The sequence below is a fragment of the Cyprinodon variegatus genome, unplaced genomic scaffold (assembly GCF_000732505.1).
Source record: "Cyprinodon variegatus isolate N-32 unplaced genomic scaffold, C_variegatus-1.0 Scaffold217, whole genome shotgun sequence".
Lineage (NCBI taxonomy): Eukaryota > Metazoa > Chordata > Actinopteri > Cyprinodontiformes > Cyprinodontidae > Cyprinodon > Cyprinodon variegatus.
In genome coordinates, this window is record NW_015150670.1 from 591,867 (window position 1) to 605,620 (window position 13,754).

General features: G+C 38.6%; 1 protein-coding gene across 1 annotated transcript in view; it reads left to right on the forward strand.

Annotated features, from left to right (window-relative positions):
• slc50a1 (solute carrier family 50 (sugar efflux transporter), member 1) overlaps positions 1–6,206 on the forward strand; it is a 7,726-nt gene extending 1,520 nt beyond the window's left edge. Inside the window, exons 4-6 of the mRNA XM_015380538.1 lie at positions 457–618; positions 5,157–5,276; positions 5,359–6,206. Of these exons, the coding sequence (XP_015236024.1) occupies positions 457–618; positions 5,157–5,276; positions 5,359–5,466 (390 nt within the window). The 3' untranslated portion in view covers positions 5,467–6,206. The remainder of the gene's footprint in view (positions 1–456; positions 619–5,156; positions 5,277–5,358) is intronic.
• The last annotated feature ends 7,548 nt before the right edge of the window (positions 6,207–13,754 follow it).

Sequence of the window (13,754 nt, forward strand, 5' to 3'; positions counted from 1 at the left end):
GCACACTTCATGCCTAACTAACAAGCTGTTTGAGGATGGCGATTGTGGACTGCCTGCTTTAATGAACAAGGAAATGCAATTTTTACTGGCAAATTCCTCTGACCCAGATTTCACAGAGAAATTATGAGGCATTATCAACTGAAAAACAAAAGCAACCAGACTCAACCATGTAGATGAGTTGAAGGCAGTTATTAAATGAATTGAGGCTTCCATGATGCCTCAGCAACAGGCTGTCTGCCTCCATGCTGATGTAATAAATCATGCAAAAGGAGCCCTTATTGGTAATGAAAGTATAAACTACACATGCATATAATATTTCTTTTTTCATACCAAGTTACTATAATAAAAATCTTTTATTGATATGTTTTGAGCTGTACTTAACACTGTATGTATAGGACCTTATTTGCAGTTGTGATTAACATGTGCTTTGTTGTTGTCACTTTGTGTTTTTTCCAGCGGCAAGTGATGCTCCAGACTCTGGCTGCAGCAGCAGTGTTGATCTGTGGATGGTTATACTTCACCACCTTTTTAACAAAGGGGGAGGCTCGACTTAATCAGCTTGGTCTCACCTGCAGTGTGGTCACCGTCAGCATGTACATGTCTCCACTCACAGACCTGGTACAGCACTCACATTAAACAGCCATTTATATTCCTTTTTTTTTTTTATCTTAAATCCATTGAAATTTGATGAAAGAATATTATAAATGCAACCATATCCTGTGTTGCCTGTTTATGTCATATGCCTGTTTAGGTATTTTGTTATTTTTAGATAGTATTCTAATGACAAAACGTTGCACATTTTTGAGCAGAGAATATGCAAATATAAATACTTTGCACCCACAAAGCTATTTATTAAACCCAAACAGGAGAAGCGGATGCAGCTTTTGCATCCATATGTGGTACGCTTTACTGTAGGCTAAGTTCCCACTGCAGGCCTAAATGCTCAATTCCGATTTTGTTTTTGTGAAATCCGATTTTAATTTGTTTTTTTTGCATTGCCGTCCACATTTCCAAATATATGCGACTTGTATGTGATCTGTGTAAACTTTATTCATACAGCTTATGTGTCCTGCATGCGCAGTGCAATGACATCATATGCCAGGGTGCTTCGTGTTTATGGAAGTAAACATGGATGTAGGGCTGGAGCGCATCTAGCGATTTTTCCAAACCTTAAAACCTCAATATTTTCAAGATGGTTAAAAAAAAAGCGCTTCTCTCTGCATCATCGTCGGCAATGGTGGTGGTTTTTTTTTTGCCGCTTCTTCATAGGAAGACCCAGAATAGTGAACTTTGTCAGGTATTAATGGCCTTAAAGTCAGGTGCTCTCTCTGGTCATGGTGGAGGCAAAAGAGGCATTGGTAAGAAAAAAAAAAAAAGAAAAAACTAGATCATTTAGGATGCTGATTGGGGATCCTGAAGCAGACAGGCAGCTGTACTGTTTGAGTCCCAGTGAACGCCTATGTGGCCACACCCATTCCGCAGACACTCCCAAATTGTAGGTGACTGCTGACACAAGGCCTCTGATTGGTCAAATCTACATCTGCTCTACACTATGCGTATTTCCTGTTTGGTACCTTACCGGCTGGTTTGTTTGTATGACCGCCATTGTGGAAAATGACTCATGAAGTTCGACCAGCTAGAAGAGCGAGGTGCGCGAGAACGCTGGGACTCCTGGATCCCTGCTATTTTTTGCCCTCATGTCCCTCTGTTATCACACAAACTTGCCCCCACTTCCTCACTGCCTCGGGCCTATCTAGACCCACAGCTAGTTCGTGATTGACCCTCTTGCGTTGTGGCGTGGAATAACATAGCGCAGACCACGCTTCAATATTGGGCATAAATCAAAAATATCTGCGAAAATCTCACTGCGACACACTGCTGCGGGAGGATAACCAGCCCTTAACGGAGCAGCTCTGCAAACATTCATGCATGGGGTTGGACACATTGTCCAACAATAATTTTTTTCTTCCATCACCTGCACTGTACTACAAAATAAAAGATGTCTGATGCCATCACATAGTTAGATAAGGTCTTCTGGTGTCCACCCATCACCTCCAATACCTCAGTCTCAGTCCAGTAAAGATTGACAATGGTGTCACTATAATCCAGCTTGTTCTTCAGGATTACAGACAGATATGTATAAAAGTCCATAATCTCAATATACTTTCCCTGGATCTTTAACAGTAGCTTTGCTGGTACCAGTCCGGAAGGTTCTGTTTGCCTTGTTTGTGCTCAGAGTCCTTATCTGTAATGAGGCACCGTTCTCTGTGGAGCGGAGCACCTATACTACAGACCAGGGTGTCCGACATGCAGCCCCATGATTTTTACACACTGTAGTTAGCCAGTAAAGTAATGGGGTATCCACTCCCAACGTCTCCAGCTCGTCCCTCAGAAGTCCAGTTTTAAAATGTTTTTCAGTAAACTCTATTCTTAATGCATGTTGTTCTTTAGTACTGCATGTGATCTTTATGTCAGCTGCACCTTCACAAAGCTGCAGTGCTTCATTCTTCACAGTTGCTCTTTTTTTATCATATGCTAATATGCTATGCATGGTTTGCATACCGAGCATATATGGAAATCCTTAGCATGAAGGTCTCATACCATTCCTTTCTAAACGATACACAAACTCAGCCAAATGTTCCTGTTGCCAGGAAAAGAATGCTTTAAATAAAATTCTACATTTCACTTTTTATACCCCAACCCCTCAGTTGGGAAATTATTTCAAGTTCTTGGTGAGTCGTCACATAAACATTATGTTATAACTGCATCATTCTTGAAAGGGTGGCTACCTTGCGTGGCAAGTCTTGCAGCTGATTTTTAAACCTCCTTCTCCTTATCAAGTTTTGCAGAAAAGCATGGAGACTTTTTTCCATAAAGACCAGTTCCTTAATTTGTTCTGGAATTAATCATAAAGGTATTTCCAAGGCGTTTGGGCTCTAGTGAACTACAGTATAAGCCATATTGAAGAGATGGGGAAATATGGAACAGTGGCCAACCTTTCCAGGTGTTGTTAGTCTAAGGGTTCAAATTTATGGTCTAAAAAATTAGTCAAAGACAAAAATGGACATTCCATGGTGTGTTTTCTCAGCTTAGTTCTGTCTGTATAAATCTGTTTTAAGATGTAACGCCTTTGATTATAACAGAAAAGCAAAAAACACGAGAAATCTGTAAAGGTGGAAACCACTAGGTATGAGCGGTGGTTTTTATATCCACTGCAACACTGCTACACTGTTAAATCGTCAACTAATAGAATAAAGTTTATTCCACTAAGGATGTAATTCTTAATCTATATCTATATTTAAGGATTTCAGATTATGAAGCCTGAAAATATTAAGTTTTTAGTAAAGAAAATAAACTTGAGAAATTTATCATATTTAAAAAGTTTTGTCAAAAGCAATTCTTCACCCTGATAATTAACACCAAGTGGCATCAGCTCAGCTTGTAACCTATCATTCAAATCAGCTCATGTGTGCATCAGCACAATTGAAGGAATAAGTCTCCTGCTCCGTCTTTCCTTTTTTCCCTTCATGTCATGTCATTTGCTTGTCCTCCATCCTGTTTGTCTCCTTCCATCCATCTGCCTCTGAGCTGTGGAATGACCCCCAGTCAGTTTCCTGCCTTTCATTCCTTCATCTGCCTTCCTGTTATGCTGAGTCTCCTCTGTTTTTGTGCCTCTTCCAGTTAGTTACGTTCTGTTTGTTCCTGACGCTCTAATAGTAGCGACCCACTACATTTTTTTCATACCTAAACTTCTCTCATCCAAACAAACATCAGACAGACAGGAATCGTCTGTATGACTTTTAAAATCAGAACACTGAATGATATTACAAAAATCTATCAGGATTAAAGTTCATTATGGAGATGATGGAGCGAGTTTTCATAGTTTCTCTGTCCCATTCAAAAGGCTTTGAAAGGACAAGTACAAAGAGGTCAAAGTATTAAAGAAAGCTTTAATGTTTAGGATGCAAACATTGATCCATAAATTCAGGATGATTCGGGACACTTTGACTTTGTATTCTATGCTAAGACAATAGATCTATTGGTTAGTATTTAATAGCAGGGTATGAGAAAAAAAATAAATGTCCTCTTCAGTTTATAGGGAACAAACCAGCCTTCCCTACAAATTAGAAAACAATAAAGGCAGGGGATAGAGAAGGGAAAGATTAACCAGCAACCACTGATGGCCCTTTACAAGTCAGTAGAGAAGCCAAAATTGTACCCAATTTAGAGTAGCGCCACCTCAGTATAACTGTATTTGAGTTGAATTAAAAATGTCCCTTCTACAATGTTTTTGAAAGTAAGACCATAAAAAGTATTTGAAAATTAATTTCCAAATGTCTCAGTAGACAAAAATCCACATTAAAAACAAAAACGGATGCATACAAAGAAGAAGTCTTAAAGTTTTGGTGAAAACATTTGTTCATGATTCAGTAAAGCTACTAGAGATGGGTAGAGTAGCAAGACATTGTTCTTATTAGGAAAACCTCCTAAATGGCTTATCATTATGTGACAGTGGAAGTTGGTGAGAATGTATTTCACTGCATTTTGCTAATGTAGAGACAAAATCAGAAGATAGAAAAGCAAAATGTGATGCAAACAGAAGTCCTGATAAATGGAAGCGAGTTTGGCTTAGAGGTAGAGTGGGCCATATATGGAAGCTATTAGTCCTTGACGCAGCCAGTGGGCAGTTCTTCTGTTCTTGACCTTGGGACCTTTGCTGCATGGCTTCACTCCCACTCTCTCAGCCCACAGTAAATCTTAAACAAATAATAGAAGAATTGCTGAACTATAATTCTAACTGAGAAAAAAAGTTAACTTTATAATAATAGTAGTTATACACAAGGCCTTGATTGAAATTGGTTTAATTCCCACACTTGGTAATCCAGTTTCAGAGTTTTTTTTTTCCTCTCATCTATAATTTTAGAAACCTAATTTCTAAACAAACAGACTGAATGATTACATTGCCTCTTTACCCATTAGCAGTCTATGGATCACAATGTCATAGGTCTAAAGCAAGGTGCTTTTAGAATAAAGATCTAAACATGGTAGTCGTGGAAAAAAACAAATAACCTATTTGAATGTCCCTTTCAGACACTTTTACCCCCACAGTATTTAAATTGGTTTAATCAAATGTTTCCTCCTGTTCTTGTTTCTAGGTAGCAATAATCCGCAGTGGTAACGTGCAGGTCTTATCCTTCCCTCTAACTGTTGCCACCTTCTTTACTTCAACCGCCTGGGTTCTCTATGGCCTGCAGCTGAACGACTACTACATTACGGTATTATATCCACAGTGTTCATCCTATTTTATGGCTAAAAATAACATGTTGTGTTGCTTCATGTTCTTTCTGTTCATTCCAGGTTCCAAACATGCCAGGAATCTTCACCAGCCTGATCAGATTTTATCTGTTCTGGAAATTTGAATCCACTGGTCAAAGTTCACCCTCCTATAAGCCTTTGCATATATGAGGTGGGGAAAATAGGGAGAAAGACAGTTCAAACATGTCAGTTTGTGAAAGAAGAGGTTTTACATATTTTCTCATTCCTGCTGGAGGAGAGCGAATCTTATACATGGAGTGACACCAATTATGAAGTAGTAATAACAAATAATTTGTATGTTTTACATGGGGTTCAACTGTTATTTTCATGCAGTGATGCTTTTCTTTGCTCTTTGCCTTTAAGCAAGTCTCACATGGTTGTGTATGCTAATAAGTATTACCGGCACTCACCGACCTTTTGTCGTGTTGTGAAACAATCTAAATCTGATTTCAGCATCATTTAATTATAGCCAAAGATTTAAAGTAGTTCTGCCTTCTTGACTTTTATTTTTAATATATACATATTTATGTATATTTTTGTGTTTGTACCCTGGTACTTATTTCGGGACCATTATGGAATATATTGCTGCATATTTTCCTGCACAGCTTGTCGAGATGAGTTTGTATCTCTTCAGACTTTATATTTGTGCCTTTCTTTTTATGTAACCATGTATATAGATTCTATCTCTATTGTGGCAATGATATTTGTCCAGGACTCTTTTCTAAATATTTGGACCTAAACTTATATATATATATATATATATACCCTTATAAGTTCTATAAGACCCTTATAAGTGCTTATTGAGCACATTTTTTAAGGCCAAATAGTTTACAAATATTTTTTGGTATATTTTTATGGTTTGTATATGGAATTTAATAAACTTTCTGACACATGTGACTCAATTTGGATGTTTTAGTTGGCTTTTTTTCTAGAGATTATTATATATATTTTTTTTCTGATGACTGTAATGGTGTCCTTGTTTGTTCAATACAACGCCTTAGAGAATTGAGTTTATAATTTCTTCTAATAAGTTTTAACGTCTGCCTTTTACTCTGGTATCCTTACATACCTTCCATTACTTGAAGCTGCCTTCATCCAAACACTTAGCTAACTCGTATATATTGTGTTCGATATTATCTCAGAGTAATTGGAGCAGTTCTCCCAAGGACTGGGGGGGGGGCATTAGTAAACAAATGGCGCCAAGAAGCTCAAGAAATATAACGGGGAGGTCAGGAAAAAACATGGAGAGGTATGAAAATGGTTTGTCCCTTTTTCAGACAGCTAAGTGGTCCATGGTAACTCTTTAGGAGTTACAGACACCTGGGAGGATCTGTTGGCATGTCAGCTATTTGTGGCACACTCTGCCCAAGTAGCCTTTATAGTGGATTGACGTGAAGAAGGACAAATTGTGTAGAGAATAGCAAAGGTTTGAAAGAGAAGGATCGTGTGAGCGAAGGCTAAGATTGAGCTTCTGGCTTTTTTGCAGATTGCTGTTTTTTAAAAATAAAACGTATACCAGTACAGGGTGGTTGGTAGAGAAAAGCCGCAAAAGACTTGCAGATTAAATTGGAGTGAATAGTGGCTCTACACACCATCTATAATGCACACAACAGTTTTTAGATTGACATTTGTCAAAACAGAAACCATGAATCACATTGCCACAACAATGATCTCCTTTGTAGAAGAATTAGTGTTGGATGGATACTTTTTAATGCATTATTAATATAAGGCTGATCGCTAACATTGTTATAAAAGATTAATCAAAAGTCCACCTAATACAGTTGCACTTGACCTTTTAATTAAGAGGATGTGTGCCTTGTTTTGGTCATTTTTGTTTTGCCTGATGTGATGAGCGTCCATGCACATGTGTGGAGATAAGTATGTGTGTTTTTGGAGCGGCTATACAATGGAGACAAAGGCCCTTTGATTGTGGAGCAGTGCAGGGAGGCTTGTTTGTGTGAGTGTGTTGATACAGAGAGGGCAGCGGTGGGAAAGGCCACGCCAGAGGTTCTCATCTCATATGTGTGTGTGTGTGTGTGTGTGTGTGTGTGTGTGTGTGTGTGTGTGTGTGTGTGTGTGTGTGTTATACTGGGCTCCCTTCCTGAGTTTAAAAGCCAGACAAAAAGTACACACAGATTGCTTAGCCTTGTCCTGGAACTGTTTGCTGTTATCTAGTGGAGGAAGAAGGGACATTTTCTAATGTTTAAAGAAAAAGCTACACAAGTGAACAAAATTCTTAGTACCCATCGTATTATAAAAGAAAAACCCACAATGGGCACAGAAATCACTTTAATCTGACAAAACTAATCAAAAATAAAAAAATCAGTGAAAATTAACAAATTAAAGATTGCTTTTTTTAACCCTGCTTCATTAACATGGTTTTCAAAAACATACTCATGAAGCAGACGCTACAGTTGGCAATAAAAGCTGGGTTAGTCCCACCTATGGTAATCAAGACTGTCGCTGCAGAAAGACATAGTGTAAGTAATTGTCATCCCCCTTGACTTAAGGGGGTGCAGTCATAGAAAGATGCATTGACTCGACTTTCACTGCCAAATAGTCGACTTGGAAATATCCTAACTAATTAATGCCTTAGTATCAACTACATAGCATCACAGGTGTCTACAATATTGTAATCAATCAGTGGGCCTTTATAAAGGGCTACAGGTAGGCACTGTGCTATTTGGTGTGTACCACACTCAACATGTATCAGAGGAAGTGAAGGAACTAGGCCTCAGGAGAGTACCGGTACAAAGAAAATTATAGAGAAGAAGACTAAAGGTGAAAGCTATAAGACCATCTTCAAGCAGCTTGATGTTCCTCTGACTAAAGCTGCACATTTTATTCAGACATTTAAGTTCCATGGAGCCTCCTCTTTCAACCACCTTGAACTTGGCTGAAGGAAACAAATTGATAACAAACCAAAAAGATGGATAATATGAATTGTAACAAGGGAGCTTGTTACAACTTCTTAAGAGATTAAAGGTGAACTTCAAGCTCAAGCACCATCAGTGTCAGGTTGCATCATACATTGTTGTTTGAGCCAAATTAACTTAAAGGGAGATGAGCAAGGAGGACAGCATTTTTGAAAACAAATAATTAAAAAGCCAGACTGGTCCAGCAACATGTTTACAAGCCATGAAGCTTCTGGGAGGATGTTCTATGGACAGATGAGACAAAAATTTGAACTTTTTTCTAAGGCACACCAGCTCTACATAAATCCTATTGAGCATTTTTGAAAAGAGCTGAAACATGCGGTCTGGAAAAAGCACCCTCAAAACCTCAGACAACTGGAGCAGTTTAATCACGAGGAATGAATCAAAATACTTAATGGAGCACAGGTCACATTGACATTGACAGTTAAAGGAATTGTTTGATTGCAGTGATTGCCTCAAATAGTTGTGCAACAAAATAGTAAGTTATGGGTGCCATCATTTTTGTCCATGCCTTTTTCATGATTTTATTGTAATAATTATGTAGTTGGAAAGTAATATCTGACTTAATTTACTAATTTTCATCGACTTCTTGATTTATTAGCTTTGCCAGATTCATGTTATTTCTGTTAGTATTGTGGGTTTTCTTTCATCAGAAGAGGGACACCAAGAATTTACATATCAGGCACCACTAGAGGTCACTGAGGAAATGTTTTCCTTTCAATTCCGTTCAATGTATTTATATATCACCTATTCACAACACGTCATCTCAAGGCACTTTACAGAGACAATTTAACCAGATCATGGTGTTCGATTGGTTTAAATTTTTCTATCTAAGGAAAACCAGTAAATTGCATCGACTCATTGACTCTTCAGCAATCCCTCACAACAAGCATGCTTGTAGCGACACTGGAGAGGAAAACTCCCATTATAACAGGAAGAAACCTCCAACAGAACCAGGCTCAGTGGGAGCGGCCTTCTGTATTTATTTGATTTAAATAAATAAATCTAATGATGAACAAATATTCTTAATAGATTGCTTGGTGCAGGGCCTATTTGATTATACCCTACGGTATTATAATCTTGTTTAGTTTACATCTAAAGAACCTAACATAAATCCTGCTTGCAAAGAAAAGTGACAAAAGCAGAATTTAAAGTAAACGCTATGGCCCTTTCTAACCTCCATAGCAACATATCTCTTATGTTTACATTGTTTTGTCAATTTAGAAGTCAATAACACAAATAACCTGATTCAACATCAAGAAGCCTACAGATCTATCACAGCATAGTGCATTGGACATTTCTCAACCGTTTTATCCCGTAACACATTAATTGTACAAAAGGAGGGCCCGTGTATATCACAGATAATTTTTTGCGTATTTAAACTCTCCTAAAGTCAAGTAAGCAGGTTAGCACATTTTAAATAAAGAATTTTATTTAATGGAAATAGTTCCTTATATTGGGGATTTTCCCTAATCTTATATTCTCTTATAATAAAAAAATGAATACTAACTCCTGAAAATGATTTGACACAAATAAAAAAGACCAACTGTGATCCTACAAAGATCTCATCTCATATGCACCTTTTACTTTTTCTCTTCATTCTGTTTCTTTGTTTTCTGATTTGGCTCACTTGTAACTGCCTTTGATCTTAACAGTAAAACATAGAGATAGTAAATAATTTCGAGTGAGAAGCAGTTGGATAATACAGGTTCATGGTTCTTTACCTAATTATTTATTTGTCCACTCATGTGTGATACATAATTTGAAACCTAACATCTTTTAGTTTCTGGATATATATATATATATATGAAAATAGTAAGTAACACAAAACCTAAGCTGCATCAGTTCAAACATGACTCAGAGTATTTTTTTCTTCTAGAAAATAATAGGTAGTTTTTGAATAGCAGTAATAAAGACATGCTTGAGAATAGGCATGTCTCATTTTGTTAAATTTATTCTACTTCATGTCAACCACAAATGCTGAAGATTTCAGACCTCTAGCTCTAACAGTTCCAGAGCTGGGGGGCTTTTAACTTTTGGTGTCACCAGTGTCCAGTCTCCAGATCTCTCCAAATTTGCCAAATTGTGCCAAATGCTTTAACATAACTATTTGACCTAAAGAATAGCGCTTAAGCATTTTGATGGCCACAAAAGATTTATAAAGCAAGTGTTTTTACACTTTTTTCAGAATCAGTCTATATAACAAAATGTAAAATATAAACCTAAAATACCATCAAAATCTATAAAGAATAGTGAAACTACTGTTTTTCAAGCCAAAATTAGCTCCAGTTCCTTTTCTGAGCTGTATTTTGTTTGTTTTTTCGGCATTGACACTGTAACAAAACTAAATCACTGTCCAATCTTCAAAAATATCGTTGTTAGTAAACAGCTTCGAGCTGTGCTCACTGATCCAGTCTCAGCAGTGTATTTTTTATGCAAGCCCGTAACACAGCTCTGCTTTATGCAGCCCAGCCATGTTTGAAACCTTATTTCATTGGCTACAAAGCCACTTAGCTGATTGCTGCTGTTATTGGTCTTAACCAATAACAGCAGGACTCTATGAGGCGTGATATCACTCTACTTGGTCCGTCACTGGCTGACAAGCAAGGAGCGCTTGTGAGACTTTATCAGCTGTCCCTGACTCAAATCGAGTCATACAAAGACACGGACACTTTTGTCTTCGTGGTAAGAAGATGATGTAACGAAACATACCAAACATCGCAGACAAGCATTTAAGGAAGAATGTCATTAGCTATGACCAACTAACTTTTCTGATGTCAAAAAAGAGATGTTATGTGGCGATTTTTTCATCGTGAAATATTTTTATTATAAATATTTTGGATTAATTTTTATCTGTGGACCCTAGAATGGCTTCTGGGCGCCTTCAAATGTATGTTGTTATGGCAGCTTTTTGTAATGTTTACATTTTGACATGCTGCTATATCTGTGTTAATAGTGCTTTGGTCCTCGCTGTGTCCATAAAAGGAACTTGGTTGATTGCTGAAGAAACTAAGCTTTCCAACGATGTCTAACATTTCCATATTGGTAAAAATGTATTTGTTATAAATTAATTGTTGTAAATGCTATAATGGATTTAAATCACAGGTCTCAGCAGTTTTATTTTTATTCCACTTTTACTGATAGTTGCAGTTTAGCATTAGCAATAACTTAGAAACAACAAGTGTTTTGTGATTTCTACATCAAAATTTAAGATTTTATATGTAACTTTTTTGGTAGCTTCAGACTACATTTTATGCCTTTGTTATAGTTTTTACAGAGGGTGGGAATACAGTTTTACAGTTTTTTTTTTATCCTGCAAAAAAAAACAAAAAAAAACTTGGAACTACACAAATAGTTTGTAATGAATATTAAATGAATATTTTTATTTCTCTCATAAAAATAACTTGTCTGTAGCATGACTAATGCATAACATTGGCTGCAGCACTAAGATTAACTAAAATGATAGATATTACAGTGTACTTATCTTTACAACAAAAACAGTCTGTTCTTACTGCTTCAAAAAGGGTTAGAAGGTGAATAACAGGTACATGTGGCTGGCCAAATGCGTAACAAGTATGATCACGTCCATGAAAGCAAAAGTTTTGGCGCTTTGATCGTCTGCAGCATTCAGGTAATTTCTAACAAAACAACAAGGAAGAAAAACATCAGAGTGCGTGATCTCGATAAGCACCTGTTACTGCCAGTTGATTTGGAAAAGGTAAAAGTTGTTTCAAAGTCAAATCAAACTTAAATAAAAAAAAATATTTAAGCATAAACCTATTCAAAACCATAGCTTATCCTAAAGGTCACACTGCAAAGTGTGAAATTGCAACATTTGCTGTCAGTGGGAGATAGTAATGATGGAGATAACAAAGAAACTGGACAAGTTTGGCTCGTTTGATTAGTTCCAGCTAGAACTTGACAGAACAAGAATGGATAGGGCTGTTGCACCTGAAAGGAAAATAAAAGCACAGTGGAGAGGTTTTGTGAATAATGCTCAGACTAGTATATAATTTATCTTATCAAGCAGTGTTGAGTAATGATAGTTTGTGCCAGTGTTGCAGTCAAGACTACCTACGTAACGACCTAACCTGAGTCAAGAACGATCAAGACAAAGGCAAGATCAAGACCAAGGCAGACAGCCCACGCTTCCTGTCAAAAAATTAGTTTGATTGTAGTTGTTTCATCTGACCTGCGGCCGCCTGTCTTGGACACTTGGGTAAAGAGAGGGTTGGAGCTCTCCACCGACCACTACCTTGTGGTGAGTTGGCTCGATGGTGCCAACTCACCACTCAGTTGTGATTCTTGATAAGTACCAGGGGTGGACACTGTCAAGTTAGAAGCTGTCATGCTGAAGGAGTCCGATTAGGCGGGACTCCAGAAGCAGCTGATGTGTACCAGCAGTCAAAGCGGCGGGTGTCTCCGTTGGTCTCTAAGTCAAAAACTCTGGCGTGGGAAGAGTTCGGAGAGGCCACAAAGAAAGATTTCCGTACGGCTTTAAAGCAATTCTGGTCCACAATCCGGTGTCTCTGGAGGGCGAAGCAGTGCAGTACCAACACTATTCATAGTGGGGGTGGTGTGCCTTGACTCCGGACATTGTGTGTGTCAGTGGGCGGAGTACTTCGAAGACCTCCCTAATCCCACCAACATGTCTTCCATCGAGCAAGGGTTAGGTTGTCCCATCTCTGATGCTGAGGTCACAGAGTTGGTTAAAAAGCTCCTCTGTGGCTAGGCCGCAGGGGTGGATGAGATTCGCCCTGAGTAACTTAGTGCTCTGGATGTTGTGGGGCTGTGTTGGTTAAAGCCACTCTGCAACATTGCGTGGACATTTGGGGCAGGTCCCCTGGATTGGCAGACTGGGGTGGTGATCCCCCTATTTAAAAAAGGAGACTGGAGGGTGTGTTCCAACTACAGAGGAATCACACTCTTAAGCCTACCTGGTAAGGTCTATTCCGGGATTCTGGAAAGGAGGGTCTATCGGATAGTCGAATCTCGGATTCAGGAGGAGCAGTGTGGTTTTCCTGGCTGTGCAACACTGGATCAGCTCTACACCCTCAGCAGGATCCTGGAGGTTGCCAAAACCAGTCTAAATGTGTTTTGGGGATCTGGGGAAGGCATTCTGACGCATCCCTTGGGGGGTCCTGTGGGGGGCCGGTGTCAGAGCCTGTTCTGCATTGCCGGCAGTAAGTCAAACTCGTTTCTGGTGAGGGTTGGACTCCGCCATGGTTACCCTTTGTCACCTATTCTTTTCATAACTTTTATGGACAGAATTTCTAGTTGCAGCCAAGATGTTTAGGGGATCCGTTTTGGTGGCCTTAAGTTTGCGTCTCTTTTGTTTGCAGATGATGTGGTTCTATTGGCTTCATCAGGGCGTGATCTACAGCTCTCACTGGAGCGGTTTGCAGCCGAGTGTGAAGCAGAAGGGATGAGAGTCAGTGCCTGCAAGTCTGAGACAATGGTCTTGAGCCGGAAAAGGGTAGAGTTCCTTCTCTGGGTTCGGGA